We start from the raw sequence: 17,986 nt of genomic DNA on the forward strand, positions 1-17,986 counted from the left end.
GGTACCTTTGGCAGAAAAAAATAAGTCACAGAGCCAGGTAGCTATTTTTTTTTACTATGTTAGTATTTAAAATATTGCAAATCAATGTTAGATCTTCTTTAAAATATTGTTATTGATTGGGAATAGTTTTAGTGGCTGTGTATTTTCCTATGAAGATTATACACATCTTTACAAGCTTCTTTTCAAATTGCTTATCTTATCTTGATTTTATTCTACTTTCAGGCATCCAGTGGCTAAAAATCCAAAGTAATAGATTATTTAACATCACTAATAGTTTGATGTGAGGAACTCTGTAATCAATAAAAAGTGGAATTAATGCTGGCAGCTTGAAACCTTGCTTTATGTTCTCATGTGATTTAAAGAATTGCTATCTGCAAAGCAGCCGATAGGGAGAAAAAGAGATTCTGTCTCACATAACATGTTGAGAGACCTTACAAATTATGATAAGGTTTGTTGGTTATGAGAACTGCTTAATTTTTCTGCTTCTCAAAGCTTACTTCATTTCTTGAACATGATGTTTAAATAACTGCACAACTTTTTTTTTGTCACAGGAAAGATACTATCAGCTACCACATACACAACTTCTGTATATACCACCATTAGTATCACCACAGCTGAGCAAATTGTGTCCAAAATAGAAAATGATTTAGCGGCTGGAAAAGTAGAGCCAAACGATGTAGAAAGGATGATCAGTGAGGTTAGCAAAGTCCTGAGTGCTTCTCAACCATTACCACCCCGAATTTCTAACAGGTAGGTCATTGTAGCAGTAGATTAAACGTGTGTTCTTTTGACTGCCTTGATGAATTGGCTTCAGCAAGTTTCAGTTTTTCACAATCATAATCCAAAAGAATCTTTCTTGTTCTTTAATGTACTTACACAAAATGGAAGAAGTATCATTCTAGTGTTACCAGCTCTACTATAATATAATGCCATGGAAAACGGTGTATATTTTGTGTTGACAGCACAGTAAGTGAGCAGAGTCAGCTGTATTTTACACTATGCTTGTATTGCTGCTCCATAACCACAACTTGCCTGAGAATTTGGGGTGTATGTGTTTGGTAATACTAAGTATCTCTTTTTCTTAACAGAATTATAAAACTGGTGGATTATATTGGCTTAAAACTGAACTTTTCAGCAACAACGGCTGATTTTGCCTCCCCTTCTTTGGCTCTGGCAGTTGTCAAAACCAATAGCATCCGCTCCAACCAAATGTCTTTTGCTGTCCAGGACTCAGCTGATCTCCAGGTTAAACACTGATAATTCTAAATACTTGCAAATTCTCAAACATTTATTTTTAAGTATTTATGTTTTTATATTTATATGTAACATGAGTTTGTTGTGTTTGTCACAATTTCAGGATCTTTTGTTCATGTTAGTCTCAGAGAAAAAAAAATGTGTTTTTGAAGCCCTCCATAGTTTTTCCTTTCATTTCCTGTTGTTCAAATAAGCGGCAGACTTAGCAGAAACTGGCATTTGACTAATAAGCCGTTAGAGAGGGTACAGCCAGAACACTGGAATGAACAGAGTGCTTGGCAGAATAACTTTGCCTCAAAACCCCTGAATCATGAGTCACTTAATCACCCACTCTGACAGTGCTGAAATTTGTCAATGAGTGTTGCCAGATGGCTTAATCTGTTAGAAGGAGATTAATTGCAGAGGGTTCCAGGAAAGAACTATTATGTTGCTTGGATAATGACATTCATACATTTGTCACTCATGACTATTTGGTCTCGCCAAGAAAGAAGTGCTTAAAAAGTTTGGATCCTCTTTGTCTCACTCAAAACCTCCCTCCTCATTGAGGAAACAATAATTTGGACATTACCAGCCTTGGAGGCTTAAACAAGGAGAGATGGAAAGTTCTGGATAAATTTTGGCACATTGTCTCCTCTCAGAGAAGGAAATAGGTTAATGTAGTGTGAGCTGTAAGTAGTACTGGAACTGTTCTGCAATACTGAAAATTATATGAAATGTTAACATTTGAGTTCTTTTCTATTTTCTCAGCAATATGTGGTGCACGAATGTGAGGTGACTAGGAGGTGGTAGTGCTGAAAAACAGATCTTTGTTAAGTAATGATTTTCTGGAAATCTCATGGCACTGGCAATGAAATACAGAGAATTTTAAACAAGTATCACCTAGTTCAAACCAGAGCAACAGGAATGCTTTTGTGGAATTGATTCGGGATTTCTTTGCTGGCTGTCTAAACCAGTGATCTTCAAAGTGGGGTGTGAGTACCCCAGCATGTGCACATGACAGTCCATTGGGGTGCGGGAAGAAAATATTTTTTATATGACTAATAAATAAAAAATATATTTTTTGAAAAATAATGTTTAATCTTTATCTTATCCTTTTTAAATTTCTATTTATGTCTACGTTTTATAACATGCATAATATATTAGTAGAGTAGTACATGCATGTACCTTATAAACATATATTTTGGGGTGCATGGTCAAAAACTTCTGGGGGGTGTATGATCAAAAAAGTTTGGAGACCACTGGTCTAAACAGAAGTGTTAAGCCATATTGTTAGGGCACTGTGGGGAGCTCACACTATTATTCCTATCACAGCCATTCTTTGAATACACAGATAATTTCTTTCTTCAGTTCTTCTGATGTTTCACATCTCTCAGGAACTCTGAAATTATGATATTTGTATGTAAAGTGACTAATGTGCAACAAGAAAATGTTGGAGATTTTGTACTAAACAAAGCTCTCTGTTCTGTACGCGTAGCACAGAAAACTGAGTGAAAGTTCAGATCTTTTTATTCATAATGTTAGATCACTAAGCTCTTGAGATATCTGAACTGTAGCCTACACAGTTTATGTTTGTCATTTTTGCCAGATGATCATAAAGTTTGGGTTTATGTTCTTAGATTCTGCTTAACTACTCTACTTAAAAACTGATTGACAAATAATGGCTATTTACAGTTTTTCTGAATTCTGACATACTTCATATGGGTATAAAAATTCTTTGCTTTTGCAGGCTTCCGTGCTGTGAAATGTTAATCTCCCTACAGTTACATAGACCTACGTAGGTTGTTGCTCTTCAACTTTTTCAAATCAATATTATCCACCACAGTGATGTGTTCTGTCCCTGTAAGCAAATGGGTAAAGCCAGAGTATTTTCAATGGCAGGCAGACCTGAAATGAGTTGTATCCTTTTCAGGCCTGCAGATGCTATTTATTCATTGAGCAGGAGAGGAATGAGAGAGCAGCAGTGAGTTCCTGACAGTGATTAGAGAGAGATGTATTTTGAAGTTCTAAACTGAAAATAAGTCGTAATTTCATTTTTTTGTAACTGAAATGAAGCATAATCCTTGCATTTATTTTTCAGATCTCTCTAGGCATTAATGCAATTAATGATTTAAATAATCTTGGATCAATTACACTTCCTTCATCATTGCTGACAAATTTACCCCCTGAAGAGTTGGACTTGGCTTCTAGAATTATATTCAACTTCTTTAAAAAGACCACTGTGTTCCAGGTATCTTTTTGATCCTCTGTTCATAAGGGTTTTAAACCTAGAGCAAAATAAAATATAAATGGACTTTTTTCCCAGAAAACACATTTCAAAACTTCCTGGTTTAAAAAGTAATTTTTTTTTTTGTCCAGTGCTCACTCTGCATAATAACTGAGCTTGTGGGTGCTGTACTCTACTATTGTTTCCTTTAAGATTTTAAAATCTGATTCTTTTTTGTCATTCCAGGATCTGTCCTTGAAGAATGCATCTTTAGTCAGCAATGTTATATCATCAAGTGTTGCTAACCTCACAATTCGCAACTTAAAGGCAAATGTTACTGTCACTTTACAGAATATCAAACCTAATCAGGTATGATTTACCTTTTGGCAGACTTAAAGTACAGAGTTGCCGTGGAAGAAATACTGTACTAAGAATACAGATCAGTTGGTTCCGCTTTACTAGTGTGGACGTTTCATCTCCATCTGGACTTTCAAAATCAATCATCTTTGCTTATTTATCACTGGTATCAATTTTTGTTCTCAGATGGTTGCAGGTAATTTTGCTCTATCACTTATCCATCCAGTTTTTATCTTTCCTACCTACCCTTCCATTTTATACTTCAAAGTATAAAAACTCTTAGATGAAAGCATGATAGTGGGGGTTGCTACGGAGATGCTGCAATCATGACATTTGTAGATGCTGCATGGCAGAAAGCAATATTTATTTATTTTTTTTAGGGGGAATGTTGTTCCTTTAACTGGAATGCGGGATTGTCTCATCTGGAAGTATTAGGGCTCATATACAGCATCTCTTTCCTAAATGAGAATCAAGGATTAAAATCTTCTGTCCCATCTCTTAAAAGAGTTTAAAATACTAAAATATTATAAACTGAAAAATGTAGGCATTCCACTAATGTACCTGAAGCTTTTTTCAAGAGCTGGCTTAGTGTTGTCTTTACTTGAATTGATATAATACTGAGTTTTGAGATACAACTGTAGAAGTATTAGTATTCATGGCAGTATAGTGTATTGCTGCTACTATTTTTAGGATTTTCATGTGTGTGGGAGAAATCTATATGTAAACGTTTAACATCATGGTAATATAAAGTGATCAAATGTTTGCAAATGAAAAAGTTTTTCCTTTTCTGTGTGGTCATGTTCTTGATACAAAATCAGGAAGGATGAGGAATCCCAAGAATTTGTATAGTGTAGGAAGACAATGAAAGAGCATTCATAGTGTTCTACCAGGAACAGAATCTTACCATAAGCATGAGAGCTAGCTCCTGTATGGTGACTTCAAATTTTTTCATCGTATTTTCACTTGCATATTGCAATATTAATCCATTCTATGCACCTAAATTCATTTTGCATTCATGTAAAACAGGTATATTTGCTGTATACAGTATTTATTCTTGCCTGCATTTTGTAGATAATTCATAAATTGCTTGATCATAAACTCATAGTTTAGTAAAATGTTTTTTTTTTTACCTCCTAAACAGGATAATTCAACAGTTAGATGTGTTTTTTGGGACTTCAGTAAAAATGGTAAGTACAAGATATCATGCTGTTTTAGCTATATTAACTCATGTTAATACAAATAAATGCTTTTATGAGTAACAAAGCTGTTCTCTTTAACAGGTGGACATGGAGGCTGGTCATATGAAGGTTGCATAGTTAAAGAAAGTAGAGTAAATGAAACAGTCTGTTCATGCAACCATCTCACAAGCTTTGCAGTTTTGATGGTAATTATTAAAAAAATTATGCAATCTTACCCTGATTCAAGAACACATTTAAGCATGTGTTATCTTAAGCAAATGAGTATTCAGTACCACCTATGAAATACTACTCAGGTTCTATTCACTTCAGTGTTAGTACACATAGCTATACAATTAGTCACATGCTTAAGCTGCTTGTTGAATGGGGGGCCATGAGTTCCATTGGAGTAAAAAATTCCTTAAGTGCTTATTAACTGCAGCTTTTACATTTAGGCAGTTATTTATATTGTAGGAAATAAAAATTAGGATAAATCAAATTTAAAATGGGTTTTTAATCAAATGGGATTTCAATTAGAATCATAGAATCAGAATATCTCAAGTTGGAAGGGACCCAGTAAGGGTCATTGAGTCCAACTCCCTGCTCCTCACAGGACTAGACTGGCTTTTCTGTTCTTCAGATAACCTTTTATAAGATCCATGATGAAAAGACCTGTTATTTTTTTTTTTTTTTTTTTTAATTGCAGAGGGGAAGGTGCGTTTTGAGGTTTTTTGATCTTTTTCCATTTAATAAACATGCCTCTCAAATTAACTTCTGTTTCCATTTTAGAACTTGTATGGAAATACTCCTTTGAATCCCACACAAGAATTGGTACTGACTTTTATATCCTATATAGGCTGTGGCCTGTCTGCAATTTTTCTTTCTATTACTCTTGTGACCTACATAGCCTTTGGGTAAGTACCTGTTCAACTAAGCTCCCATTATTGTTCAGTTATGACTGCTTGTAGTCTTCACTGCAAAGTCCTATCCAATAGTTATGCATTCTGTCTCCATTAATAATTCACAAATTTGTCCAGTTTACCAGGAAGTGTTGATTCAGTCTTCAGGAATGTTAATCTTGTGGACAAGTGAATTAATCATAAGACTGTATGCAGTAAGAAATGAAGAAGTAGCACTCTTAAATATTTTGTAATGGAGTATCATATAGAAGTGTGAAGGAATGTGTTGAAGATACAACATATATAGAACAGTGCAGAATGATAGCATTTTTAACTGCATTTGTATTCTTTGTTGTTTGTCGGAATGTTTTCTTACGTTTGAGCCTTAACTATTGAATCCTCCATACTGTGTTTTGGAAATCCTCCTTGAAGTTATTCAACACATGTTTATTCTCTCGTTACCCTGTCAAGGACTTAACTTGCCTCTGTTGAGGCTTTAGATGCCCAGTCAAAAGCCTAATCTAGCTTATCAATAAAGAACAAGTCACATTTTGGTTTTGGAAGTACTGTAACAAGGAGAAGTCCAACATACAATGTTAAAAAAAGTAATCGTGGTACTAAACGCTAAGAATCCGAGTTATTGTTTGTATTTATGTAAGCTTATTACAACAAACTTTATTCATACAGACTGTTAATTTGGAAATCTTTTGTAAATTACTCTTTCCATGTATAAATGCAATATATGAATTGTTATATAGGAATAAAAACATAAATATTTTTTTTCTTGGCATTTGTGCACTAAGGACTACAAGAGAGGAAGTAAGCCAGGGATCCATGGACAATTGATGTCATCTCACTAATTTGCTTTTTTTAGGAAAATCCGGAGAGACTACCCCTCCAAAATTCTTATTCAGCTGTGTGCTGCATTACTTCTACTCAACTTAGTTTTCCTCCTTGATTCATGGATTGCACTGTATGATACACGAGGCCTGTGCATTGCAGTTGCAGTATTTCTTCACTATTTCCTCTTGGTTTCCTTCACCTGGATGGGCCTAGAAGCTTTCCACATGTATCTGGCTCTTGTGAAAGTCTTTAATACCTATGTACGGAAATACATTCTTAAATTTTGCATTGTTGGATGGGGTATGTATTTTTTATTGGTTTTTTTTTCCTTTTGGATGCTAAATAGATAAATCCATAAATCCTTTTATCAGGTATTTCAGTGAATGTTACACAGTTCAGAAATGAAATTGAAGCAGCATTAAATGTTATGACCTTGAAGTGATGAGGTATTTATTATCAGTAAACCTGATCCTATATATTCCACCTTTCTGAGGTAGGGAACTCCCTGCTAACTGCAGAACTGAGGTTGCTGCAATGCAAATTGATAATGAATTTTCCTCATGCAAGTACAATAGAACCAATTTTGAATGTGCATACTTCCATTTCCATTTACCAGATGGATGGTGTCAGTTGTGTTTTGAAAATAAATGCCAATCAGTATATATATTCCATATATAGCACTGTTGCTAACAAAAGCAGCAAAACAGATCTAACTGAATAAAGGATGAAGAAATTCTGGACCTGGTTACTCTCTCTGGCCACTTGAGTAAACATGAGTGAAGGCACTAAAATCAATAGAATTGTTTTCTTAAAACAGATGTAAGAAAGAAAATCAGGTATCCAGTATTTGATGTTTTAAATCAGTTTCATGAGTGATGGTATTTGTTGCCTTATTCAGAAAGATTTGGAGCTAGTGGTGGAGAAGAACTCTTGTTTCTTTGCAAGTTACACTCCTGAGCAGTTTGCATGCTCCAGTTTTTGGATTCTTTCAACTAGTAGTCAACAGAATTCAACAGACAAATTTCAGAAACAAGTTGTAGATTTCACAGAAAAATATAATTTCAAGTCCTCATAATACTGTCTTTGTCATGATTTTCACTTATGTGTTTGCTCATAATCTTTTAGGGTTACCAGCAGTAATTGTGTCCATTGTGTTGGCAGTATCACCAGATAATTATGGACTTATAACCACTGGAAAGGTTTCAGTGAACAGACCCGATGAATTGTGAGTTAAACGGAGGTGCTTTTTTGGGGGGATGGGTGGGAGGGAGGTCCTACAAAATTACTTTCTTTAAAAGTAGAGGTGGGGAAGGAGACAATGGGAGAGCTTTGAAATGGTATAGCTCTACAGTATGTAATGTGTTTTGTGGTTATTGCCTATATGAAACCTCTTACCCTTTGGCCAAAAAAATACTTCTTACTAAAGAGGCAAAATGGTTTGCATGTGCAACAAACTACACCTTTATCTCATGTTTATTTTACTTAATTTCTGTTTCTGATAATGGTTGACAGACTGTTCTTGCATTCTAGCTGCTGGATTAAAAATAGAATTGTCTTCTATATTACTGCTGTGGGATACTTTTGCCTGATATTCTTGATCAATATCAGCATGTTCATTGTTGTGCTGATCCAGCTCTGTCGTATCAAAAAGAAGAAACAACTTGGTGCTCAAAGAAAAACCAGTATTCAAGACCTTAGGAGTGTTGCTGGCCTCACATTCTTGTTGGGAATTACTTGGGGCTTTGCTTTCTTCACAGTAAACGAGGTATTTACTTACCTCTTTACCATTTTCAACACTTTGCAAGGTAAGTTTATCCTTCATGTGACAGCCCATTATGGCATGCAACATAATGAACAAAACATTTGGAAATGGCATTTTCTTGATTCAGCAATAAAGATGTAATTTTGATACGTGCTTTAACATGTTAATTAAATTAGAGGTGATACTGCTTTACTGTAATCTCAAGTTACAGTTATGTTAAAGTAAGGTACAGGAAAGCTAGCTACCATTTATAGCTATAGTATATTTGTATCTATAAATATTATAATTTTTAAAATGTCTGCAAACCAGACACCACTGGAAGTGACTGTATTTCTCTAGTCCACAGATCAATTGTAAATACTCAGTTACTGTAAATGTTCACATAATAATGCAATTAATGTAGTGAAAACTGTGTCATTTCTCCACTTACTCCTAAGGCTTAGGGTTGAGGCGTGACATTCAACAAAGGTGCATTGAGACAGGCAGGCCTGCAACATCTAAAAGTTAGTGGTCTAAGTCTTAAGTATGGCCATTAGTACTTAAGGCCATATAGGAGGTAGGTATGAAGGCATGCAGCTTTGCAAAGGCCAGGATGCTACTGGACATATACAAAAGCAGAGTTTCAGAGGCTGCAACAGCTTTCATATAAATAGGAGGTACTGTAGGTGCCTACAGTTATCTAAGTATACCTAAATTGTCCTACTGAAGTTTGGAACCAAACTTCTGATTAAATGGCACTTTAGATGACTGGCTGGCTGATTTCCCAGAGAGACTAAAGCAATGAAAACTGCTGGTCAATGTATGTACCCCCTCCCCTATTTGCTATGTTGATTTTTGAGTACCTTACTCTTTGGTAACTTGAGGGGTTGAACCCAATCTTCCCAGGTCTTGCATGGGATTGTGTTGAGCTAAGACAAGACTAGATTCTGTGTGGTCAGAGTAATCTGTTACATGAGGTTAAGTTCCCCTTTTACCCAGTTTTAAGTTAGGTGCTGGGCAGATTTTGATATTAGAAGTAATAAAGGTGCATAAATGGCATTGACTTTAATTAAGCTTATGCCAGTGTCTCAAAACTGTAATTGAAAATGGTATAGAACCATCTGTGTAGAGCAACACTTAGTTACATTCAAAAATTCATCCTAAAAGGCAAGTTAAGAAAGATTCTTAAGCAAAGAAAGATGTGAGTGATCTCTTCTAGTGGGATTTTACATGTTTAAGAGGCCTTAAAAGCAGTGTAAACATAACATACATGTGCGTCTGCACCGATCTGATCATTTAGTTTTCCTTCATGTTATTTTCTGTTCACTGTAAACCTAACACTGTCTGTTCTCAGGGACACATTGCAGCTGGAAAATTGTGCAAAGGCTGAGTGTCGCTTTTCCTTAAAGGGGGATGATAACGATGGACTTTTAAGCAGGGAAAGTTAGGTCCCACCCTGTGTCAGTCAAAAGTGAATGAGAAACAGACAGTAAGTCTGTAACGTGGCACTGGCAAGAGACAGGGATGAGCCCCATCCCTTCTAGAAAATATTTGGCTTTGAATTTATGGTAAAGGGGCTACCATTTACTATTATTTTAGATACAAGTTATTTTCTTTGTATGAATGCTCAAAACTTTGTAGCGTTACTGGGTCTGTTACAGTTGGTAGTAACAGGTTAGCTGCTAATAAAAGATGGGACACTGTCACATCATGTGCTAACAGCTGCATAGCCTGACAGTGACAGTGACATTGCTGTGAATTCTTTTCCAAAAGTGCTAAGTAAATTTCAGGATCCACAGAATTTCTCCCTCTTATTTGATAGAAGGAAACTTTATGTACTTTGTGGATTTGGTTATATTTGTTGCTCTAGCATTTGTGTGTCTGATTCCTGTCATCACTGTAAGGCAAAAGTACTCTTCAGTGTTCAGAGTTTTAAACTTTTTCACCAAAGAAAGATGTCATTATCTTTGATTATAAATTTAAAAGAAATTAAAGAAAACCAAAACATTGTTCATTAAGAAGTGGTAAAAGTCAATTTTGAAACATTTTCTAACATTATTGCTTTGCAGGGTTCTTTATTTTTATCTTCTATTGTGTAACAAAGGAGAATGTCCGTAAACAGTGGAGAAGATATCTCTGTTGTGGGAAATTCAGGCTGGCTGAAAACTCTGGTAAATATGAATATTTCTTTTTTTTTACTTCTGAATACTTATACTCAGTGTTAAGTTCCTCATACTTTTTAATACTTTAAAAAAAAAATTCAGTAAATCATGAAGCTGCAGTTGCAGTTCTAATTTATTATCCAAGGTGTAATAAACCTCCAATATTATACTCTTTAAAGGTGGTAGTTGATGCAGTTCTTACATGCTGTTGCGTTAAGCTGTTAACTGCAGTTGATCTCTTCCACTGCAGTATAAAAGACATGTTTGCAGAAGACTTTTGATCAGTTAGAAACTGTAAGATTTGTTCCAGCTTCTGCATCAACTGTAGTTTTACCAGTGACTTCCACAAAACCAAGATGAAGCATAGTTTAAATAAAAAAAAACTATAAATGATTTTATGTTATTATTCATTAGTTGACTTCTCATCAAGCTATATACTTTCTATACACTTTAGAGGATCAACTGTACTTTAGTTACTTTTCTGATCTGGTCTGCAGTTGTAAAACTATGACAGTTGGCTGCTTGTATTAAAAAGGGGACAAGAGAAAAAGGGAACTAGATTTTTAAAATTTTAAACATCAAGAATCATGAAATTCTTAGGAGAATATAATTCTGTCTAGAAGGCTGTGAGGAAAGTGGGCAAAGCCCTGTTTTTATTTTAATTCAGTTGCATTATTAACAATATATATATTGCTTGTATGAGTTGTGCTATTTTCTGTAACGTATCTATTGTAGACTGGAGTAGAACTGCTACAAATGGTTTAAAGAAGCAGACTGTAAATCAAGGAGTATCCAGTTCTTCCAATTCCTTACAATCAAACAGTAACTCCACTAACTCTGCAACATTGCTAATGAATAATGATTATTCAGTGCACACGAATGGAAATGGTATGTATAATGGAAAACAGTATTTCTCAAGCTATTTTTTTTCTTGTCTTAAAACAGAAGTGCCATGCTCTTTCATGCTAATGTAAAGTGAAGTGCTGACAAAATATTATTCATAAGTACAGGGTCAGAGTATTTCAGGATGTCCTCACAAATACCATACATCTGTTTCAGGGAACTATAAAGTTTTAAAATACCCATTTCTCCTACTCGGTGGGAACTCTTGATTTATATATCAAATAGTAGGTAATACTCATTATTAGAGCAATTACCAGAAGCTGCTGTTAACACTTTTGTCACCTGAATATATGACAATAAACTTCAAGTGTATTTTAAAACAGTTCACATTTTAAACCTTATTAAAGCAAACATTTCCTGAAGAAGAACGAAATATAGGATAATAATATAGCTTGAAATTATGAAGGAAATAATGTAGGAGATAATATGAGGAAGAACATTAATGCAATGCTAACATGGAGGTTGCTTATGAGAGAAGTAAGAGAAAATGGAGACTGTAATTTATAAAATCACCCCAGTGAAGAGAGCACTGCTGAGAGGGCTGCCTCACCGTTGGCTACAGAGTAAGTATTAAACCTACTTTCTCTATAGCTCTTTATTTCCCCTGAGGGGTTTTTAAGGATGTTTCTGCCAAACAGAAATCTATCTTTGTTGCAGGAAACAATTCTTCAGAAGTAAAATTTCTGTCCTTCCTGTTCTAACAGAGTACTGTCCTCTGAGCTGCTACTCTCTGCGCTGTTCCTAGGAAGTTGAAATGCAGGTGTATATAGTGTAGTGGCCAAAATAATGAGTCAGAGTGTTCTCTTTTTTTTTCTGAAGGGCAGGGACCGTTTATTCTTACAATAGTACATACATATGCTCTCGTTAAAGCTCTTACTTCATAATTAGCAAATCAGCAATTAGACAGCTATCCACCTTTTCTCCTATCAGCATAAGACCGCTCTAACACGCGCTGTGCAGACCAATCAACTTCTTGTTCACGCGCTGTTCACGCAGCGGTAACTTCTCACAGTTCAGTGTTGCAGCTGTCCCTTGTTTTTCCCTGCCACCTTGGCACAACTCAGCAGTTTCTTATCTTTCTTCCAAGGCCTGTTTTTCATCAAAGGCCTGTTTCTCATCAGAGCCCTGCTGCTTCTCAGGCTGCGCAGAGCTGACAGGCCGATGTCTCTCCCACATATCGCACTCCAGTCAGTCTCACCTGGAAAACTTCAGTTGCTTATTTGTCTATTGAGAAGTGTAGATATGAATCTCCACTGAATGTACTTATTAAAAAATGATCTTTTTTCAGTGGATATAATCTAGTTTTTCACACTTGCTGGATACACATGCTGCTTGTTTGAGCTCTCAGTAAAGACAATTTTTCAAAGAGAAATTTTTCAAAGTTATAAATCTGTAATGTATAAAAGCCTAAGTTGAGTAAAACTTATAGGACATTACTCCTGTGTGTCTGAGATATTTTTCCCAATTGATCAAGAGTTGAGGCTAAGAAGTCAAGCCATCAGGTAGATTGTTTAGCATGAAGTTGTAGAACATGTTCACAGAGGCTGTGGTGTTCTCGTTTCCTGGCATATGCCATCAGAAAACAGCAGATAATCAATGGGATAATCTCAGCAGATAATCTCTTAGATGTACAGAGTAAAAGCTATGGAATTCATATGTGCTGCCCCCTTAATAAGTTCCTGTCCATTTGGATGTACTAACTGCATATTGTAAAGAAATCACAAAACTTCAGGAAATGGCATTTGGACATGCCCTGAGCAGCTTTCCAAACTGAGCTTTTAAAATCTGTCATTCCTTTATAAAACCTCACTGTTTGTATACCACACACCGCAATAATTAACATACTTTGTATCTAATGGGTCAGTTGAGAACCAGAATCCAGTAACTGTCACTGTTATTAAACAGCAAGGCAATGTTTTTAGGTAGAAGTAATACCTTTCAAAGAGAGAGAAATTTTCAGACACAAAAGCCTGCATGTCTTGTAGGGTTTTTTTTCCAGCTATGTTAGTTACTCTGATGAAAGATGCCATCTCTCCCTGCAACATTTGACATGCTTGTACACAGCTACAAAAGCATTTTGGCTACTTTTCTCAACAGAAAGAAAGATAGTAGAAATGTTTTATTGAACTTGTTTGTTGTAGCAACTGAGTGAATGGTCCTGTTGTGACTTTCTGGAACACGTTTTTGTTGATTTGGGTAGTATTTTAGAATGAGATGCAAAATTGATGGTCTAAACCATTGAGCAATGCCAATTCTGTGGGAAGTGTTCCAGTTCTGTCCTAGTTTATTCACATAATTAGGTCTTTCCAGTGTGAGAGTCTGTATGTCCTGTGCCAACAGCTTCTCAGACAAAGCAGCTGAAAGAACTTTGATAGAACTTTGTTCCTATACACTCACAAACACAGATGTCTCAGATGACCCATCTCATCTCCTCTTGTCTTTTATTGTATGTTTTCAATGCTGTGAACTCTGCACCGCATCCTCCATTCATATCAAAAGCATTGTATGATACCTTGTCTGCATAGTTTGATTGACTAAGTAATTCTTCTGGGTCTTTAAGACTTCCACAAGAAGAGGCTAAACTTATGCCTGGATAAAGTTGGTCCTCCCAGCAAAGCACTTTGAGACAATTCATTACACTTAATCTTCCAAACACGGGGCAGTTGTATCTCAGAAAAGCTGGGCAAATGCCTCTGAAAGGTAGTTGGCTGGTGTTAGATAGGAACATGGAACCTTCTAATTTGCTGTACCTGATTTCCCTGATCTCACAGCTAGAACTTTGAAATAACATTGCAGTGCTTCATTTTAAAAAGTGAGCTTCAAAAAAGAAAACATTCTGGAAATTAAGACCTATGTCATAAATGTACTGGGCTGTAAACACTTAATGGGTTTGGCCTCACTAATTCCACTGAAATGCTATTCCAGTTGCGGGATTGAATGACTTGCCATGGTAAGTTTGCGGTGTCCATATGGCCGTGGCTTTCCTTGCCTACTGGACTGTGTAACTTCATCTTTTCACGGCATACTAGTATTTCTTTGTTTTCAGTTTTGCTCTGTACAGGTTTGCATGTTTGGGAAACTACCATTAGATATCACATGGCTGAACCTGAAGATTTCCTTACTGAGGAACAGAAACCACCTTTCTGAATTTCTTCACAGAATAGTCTATATTTTTCCCAGATTCTGCCCTAATGTTAGGGCACAGCTATTTTGAACACTCCTTCTAAGTGAGACAGGGGATTAAACAACTGCATAGGCACAGTTACAGTGTCAGCAAGTATGGTTATTTTGTGTCATTTCAGTCTTTATCTGATCTGAATTGATTAACAGAGCTCTTCTGCTCATCTTACCCTTTTTACATTTGTGCCTGTTTTTAAGTATTTGACGGCCTTTTCAATTAATAATTAAATATTAGGCTTTATATTTAGGAGGTTTTGATGAATCTGTTGGGCCACTGCTTCCGTTTTGTGGCTCCAGTGGCAGCTCAGTAGTTTGGCATGGAATTTGTAATCTTTGTTTGACAGCCATCACCACAAACACACTCCCTTAAACTCCCATCCTGAGATGTTTAAGTTATATGCATTACATTCTCAAACTGGTAGTAAGCTTTATAAAATAGAAATACATGTTCACGTTTTATTTTAAAAATGCCGTCTCTCATTCCAAAGAGAAGTTTGCCAATGAGACTTTGATGCAATTGATATGCTGACATCTGCTTGAAACAGTAGGGTAACTGCTGAAAGATATGTGGTCCACCTAAAGTGAAGGATGTTTCTAGAGGAGGTGTTTGGGTAGACTGATACTAAACCTGTGTGCTTGGGGGCCCTGGCCAAGGCGTTATAGAGAAGAGCAGTCCAGCCCAGTCACTCAAGCAGCAGAATCCTTTCTGGGGGAGGAATTAAGTGCAGGGGAGGGATGTCGCCGAATACTTCTCCCTCTGGTGACCCCAACAAGAAGTATCTGAAGAGCATCCTGTAATGTGGCCCTGCCCCTTCTGAACGGGTTTAGAAGCTTGTGGTAGTGAGAGAGTAAGAAGGGAGGACAGAGCCAAAGCAGAATTCTGCTCCAGGATATTTGAGGTATTTGATGGACTGAATCCAGGCATACTAGAGAGGATCAGATTTTGATCACTGGAATAGAAGTCATCTTTCACTGCCTAGAGGTTTCTCAGCAGTGTTTTTCCTCCTCCTAAAACCATAAACCTCAAGCAGTTTCTACCTTCACTGTTCTGTCTTTTTCAGTAGATTTACTGAAATCTACTGAATCATGGTGATGTTTGTATATGAAGTGTTGTGAATATTAACACAAATAGCAAATCTGGATGTTTTATGGTTTTTATTAATTCTGTTTCTGGTATAAATGACAGCTCTGCATCTGTGTTTGTGAACTCATTTCTCCGTGTTTGACAGAATGATCCCCTCCCCAAAGAAATACTAGTTCTGGTTTTGGTTTCCCCATTGTGGTATTCCTTATAATTTACTCCTACTGATATCAGGATCCTGACAGATCTTTTAAACTTGCCTGCTTTGCCATAGGGGAAAAAAAAAAAATCCAACCTGAAGCACTTGCACAAATACGTACCATAAAAAAAATTGTAATCCTCATCAAAATTATCTAGAACGTGATGCATAGAGGTAGGAGATTCTGTCCAGTGAACTGAGCATTTGTGGAGCATTTCATTAACAGGTTTCAACCAGCAGTGGTATTATACATGTTAATTGTAGATTCACCTAAATGTGTAACATTCTCAGACTAAATATGGCTTAGACCCATGACTGGACCTGGGCCATATTCTGATTGTCCTCCAGAAATAAATGTTGCAAGTTGAGTGCCTTTCAAAAGAAAAATATGTCCTTGTTTTCTCAAACACTTTCTTGTTTCAGATGCATGGCAAACCTGAGAAACCTTTTAAACTTAACTTGTTAAAGCAAAACTAGAATGAGAAGTATTTTGCATCTTATCTAGTGTTATTTATTTCAAGTCAAAGTCTACATTGAGAACTGTGACCTTCACTGCTTAAAATACGGAGTCCTGTTGTGCATAAATATATTAACATCTCTCAAACCTCTTACTGATTTCACACAGGAAAAAAAATATATACAGAATATGTACAGAAAAACCCACATTTGAAATTGTTGCAGGGATAAAACGAGAGTGCATGAACTCCCTGCAGTGACTGAAAAAGTATGGGAGGCTTGATTCTGAACCTTTCTGAGAGGACATGCACTTTTTTGTTTCAACAGGTCATCATTCCAGTGAGAAAAATGGTGTTTCTTTCAGTGTACAGAATGGTGATGTGTGTCTCCACGACTTTTCGGGCAAACAACTTGTATTTCAAGAAAAGGAAGATACAAGCAGCCAAAAAAGCCATATCTCTCTCAGAAGGACTTCAAAGAGGGGAAGCCTAACTTTTATTGAGAAAATGTGATATCTTTTTAAACAGCACATTGTTTTACAGTGTGAAGTAGAGATTTACTTTAACAGTTTTACATAATGTGAGCAGACCAAGAACTGATTTTATTTAATATATGGTACTGGAACTTCAAGGCAGCCATGCAGTGGATTGACAAGAACAATTATTAAAAAGAAAAAAAAAAAGGAAGCTACTGTTTTGACAAGGTATCTTGGATGTCAAATTATAGCTGGCACATTTCCATTTTGATTCTTCATTAGAGGTTTTTTGAGGTTGTTTTTTACATTTAAAGGAAAGTTTTGTTTAGAGTTTTTTCGTTACAACAAAGTTTATCTGTATGTAATGCATGGTAGTATTGTATAAATGTAGGAAGTTACAGCTTGTGCATACAAACGATGTTATCTTTAAGAATGTTAGCTACACTGTCCTCAACTTTTTGTATGTTGTAGTAGCAAACTCTATAGTGATGTACATAAACAGAAAAATACCAACCTTTAAGCATCTTAATGATACTTTTATATTTATTTCTTGTAATATAAATTTAAATATTCCTATGTATAGAAAAAATAATTGGTATTTTGTTTTAACTTTTGTTGTAAGTTGCATTTTTCTTTGAGATAATTAACTAACATAGAATGATACAAAAAGTCAATTTGTTCAGTAAATGAAATCACTTACAGTGGTTTAAATACATTCACTAGGTACAGAACTGTAAATACCAACACTATTGGTCTTGAACCTTTAGCAATCTTTTAGTACACCACAGAGGGATAGAAACTGGGTATCATCAGAGTAGAGTGCCATGAATGAAGGAGCGATAGATAAAGTAGTCAGTAGGTTATTAAATACAACTAAGTTATGTTAGTGGCTTCAGTAAGTCAGTGGGAGCTTTTGCCATTGATTTCAGCAGGGTGTGGCAGGTGCATCCGCCCAATGAAAACAGAGCTTCTTGGCTGCTGAAGTGCAGCAGCTCCTGGCTGCCTTTGTTCTCAGGGCTTCGCGGTAATTGGGGCCTTTGGCCAATGGGAGCCGCTAT

The 17,986-nt window shown here is 36.1% G+C and overlaps 1 protein-coding gene across 2 annotated transcripts in view; it reads left to right on the plus strand.

Annotated features, from left to right (window-relative positions):
• Positions 1-17,537, plus strand: part of ADGRG2 (adhesion G protein-coupled receptor G2) — a 49,247-nt gene extending 31,710 nt beyond the window's left edge. For both annotated transcript variants that reach the window (XM_074814701.1, XM_074814703.1), the window contains 13 exons: positions 552-750; positions 1,089-1,245; positions 3,332-3,481; positions 3,704-3,826; positions 4,956-5,001; positions 5,095-5,198; positions 5,779-5,903; positions 6,763-7,031; positions 7,857-7,956; positions 8,262-8,536; positions 10,542-10,643; positions 11,370-11,522; positions 16,781-17,537. In XM_074814701.1, coding sequence (XP_074670802.1) covers positions 552-750; positions 1,089-1,245; positions 3,332-3,481; positions 3,704-3,826; positions 4,956-5,001; positions 5,095-5,198; positions 5,779-5,903; positions 6,763-7,031; positions 7,857-7,956; positions 8,262-8,536; positions 10,542-10,643; positions 11,370-11,522; positions 16,781-16,965 — 1,988 coding nt within the window. In that variant the 3' untranslated portion in view covers positions 16,966-17,537. The remainder of the gene's footprint in view (positions 1-551; positions 751-1,088; positions 1,246-3,331; positions 3,482-3,703; positions 3,827-4,955; positions 5,002-5,094; positions 5,199-5,778; positions 5,904-6,762; positions 7,032-7,856; positions 7,957-8,261; positions 8,537-10,541; positions 10,644-11,369; positions 11,523-16,780) is intronic.
• The last annotated feature ends 449 nt before the right edge of the window (positions 17,538-17,986 follow it).

Source organism: Strix aluco, chromosome 2 (genome assembly GCF_031877795.1).
Source record: "Strix aluco isolate bStrAlu1 chromosome 2, bStrAlu1.hap1, whole genome shotgun sequence".
Lineage (NCBI taxonomy): Eukaryota > Metazoa > Chordata > Aves > Strigiformes > Strigidae > Strix > Strix aluco.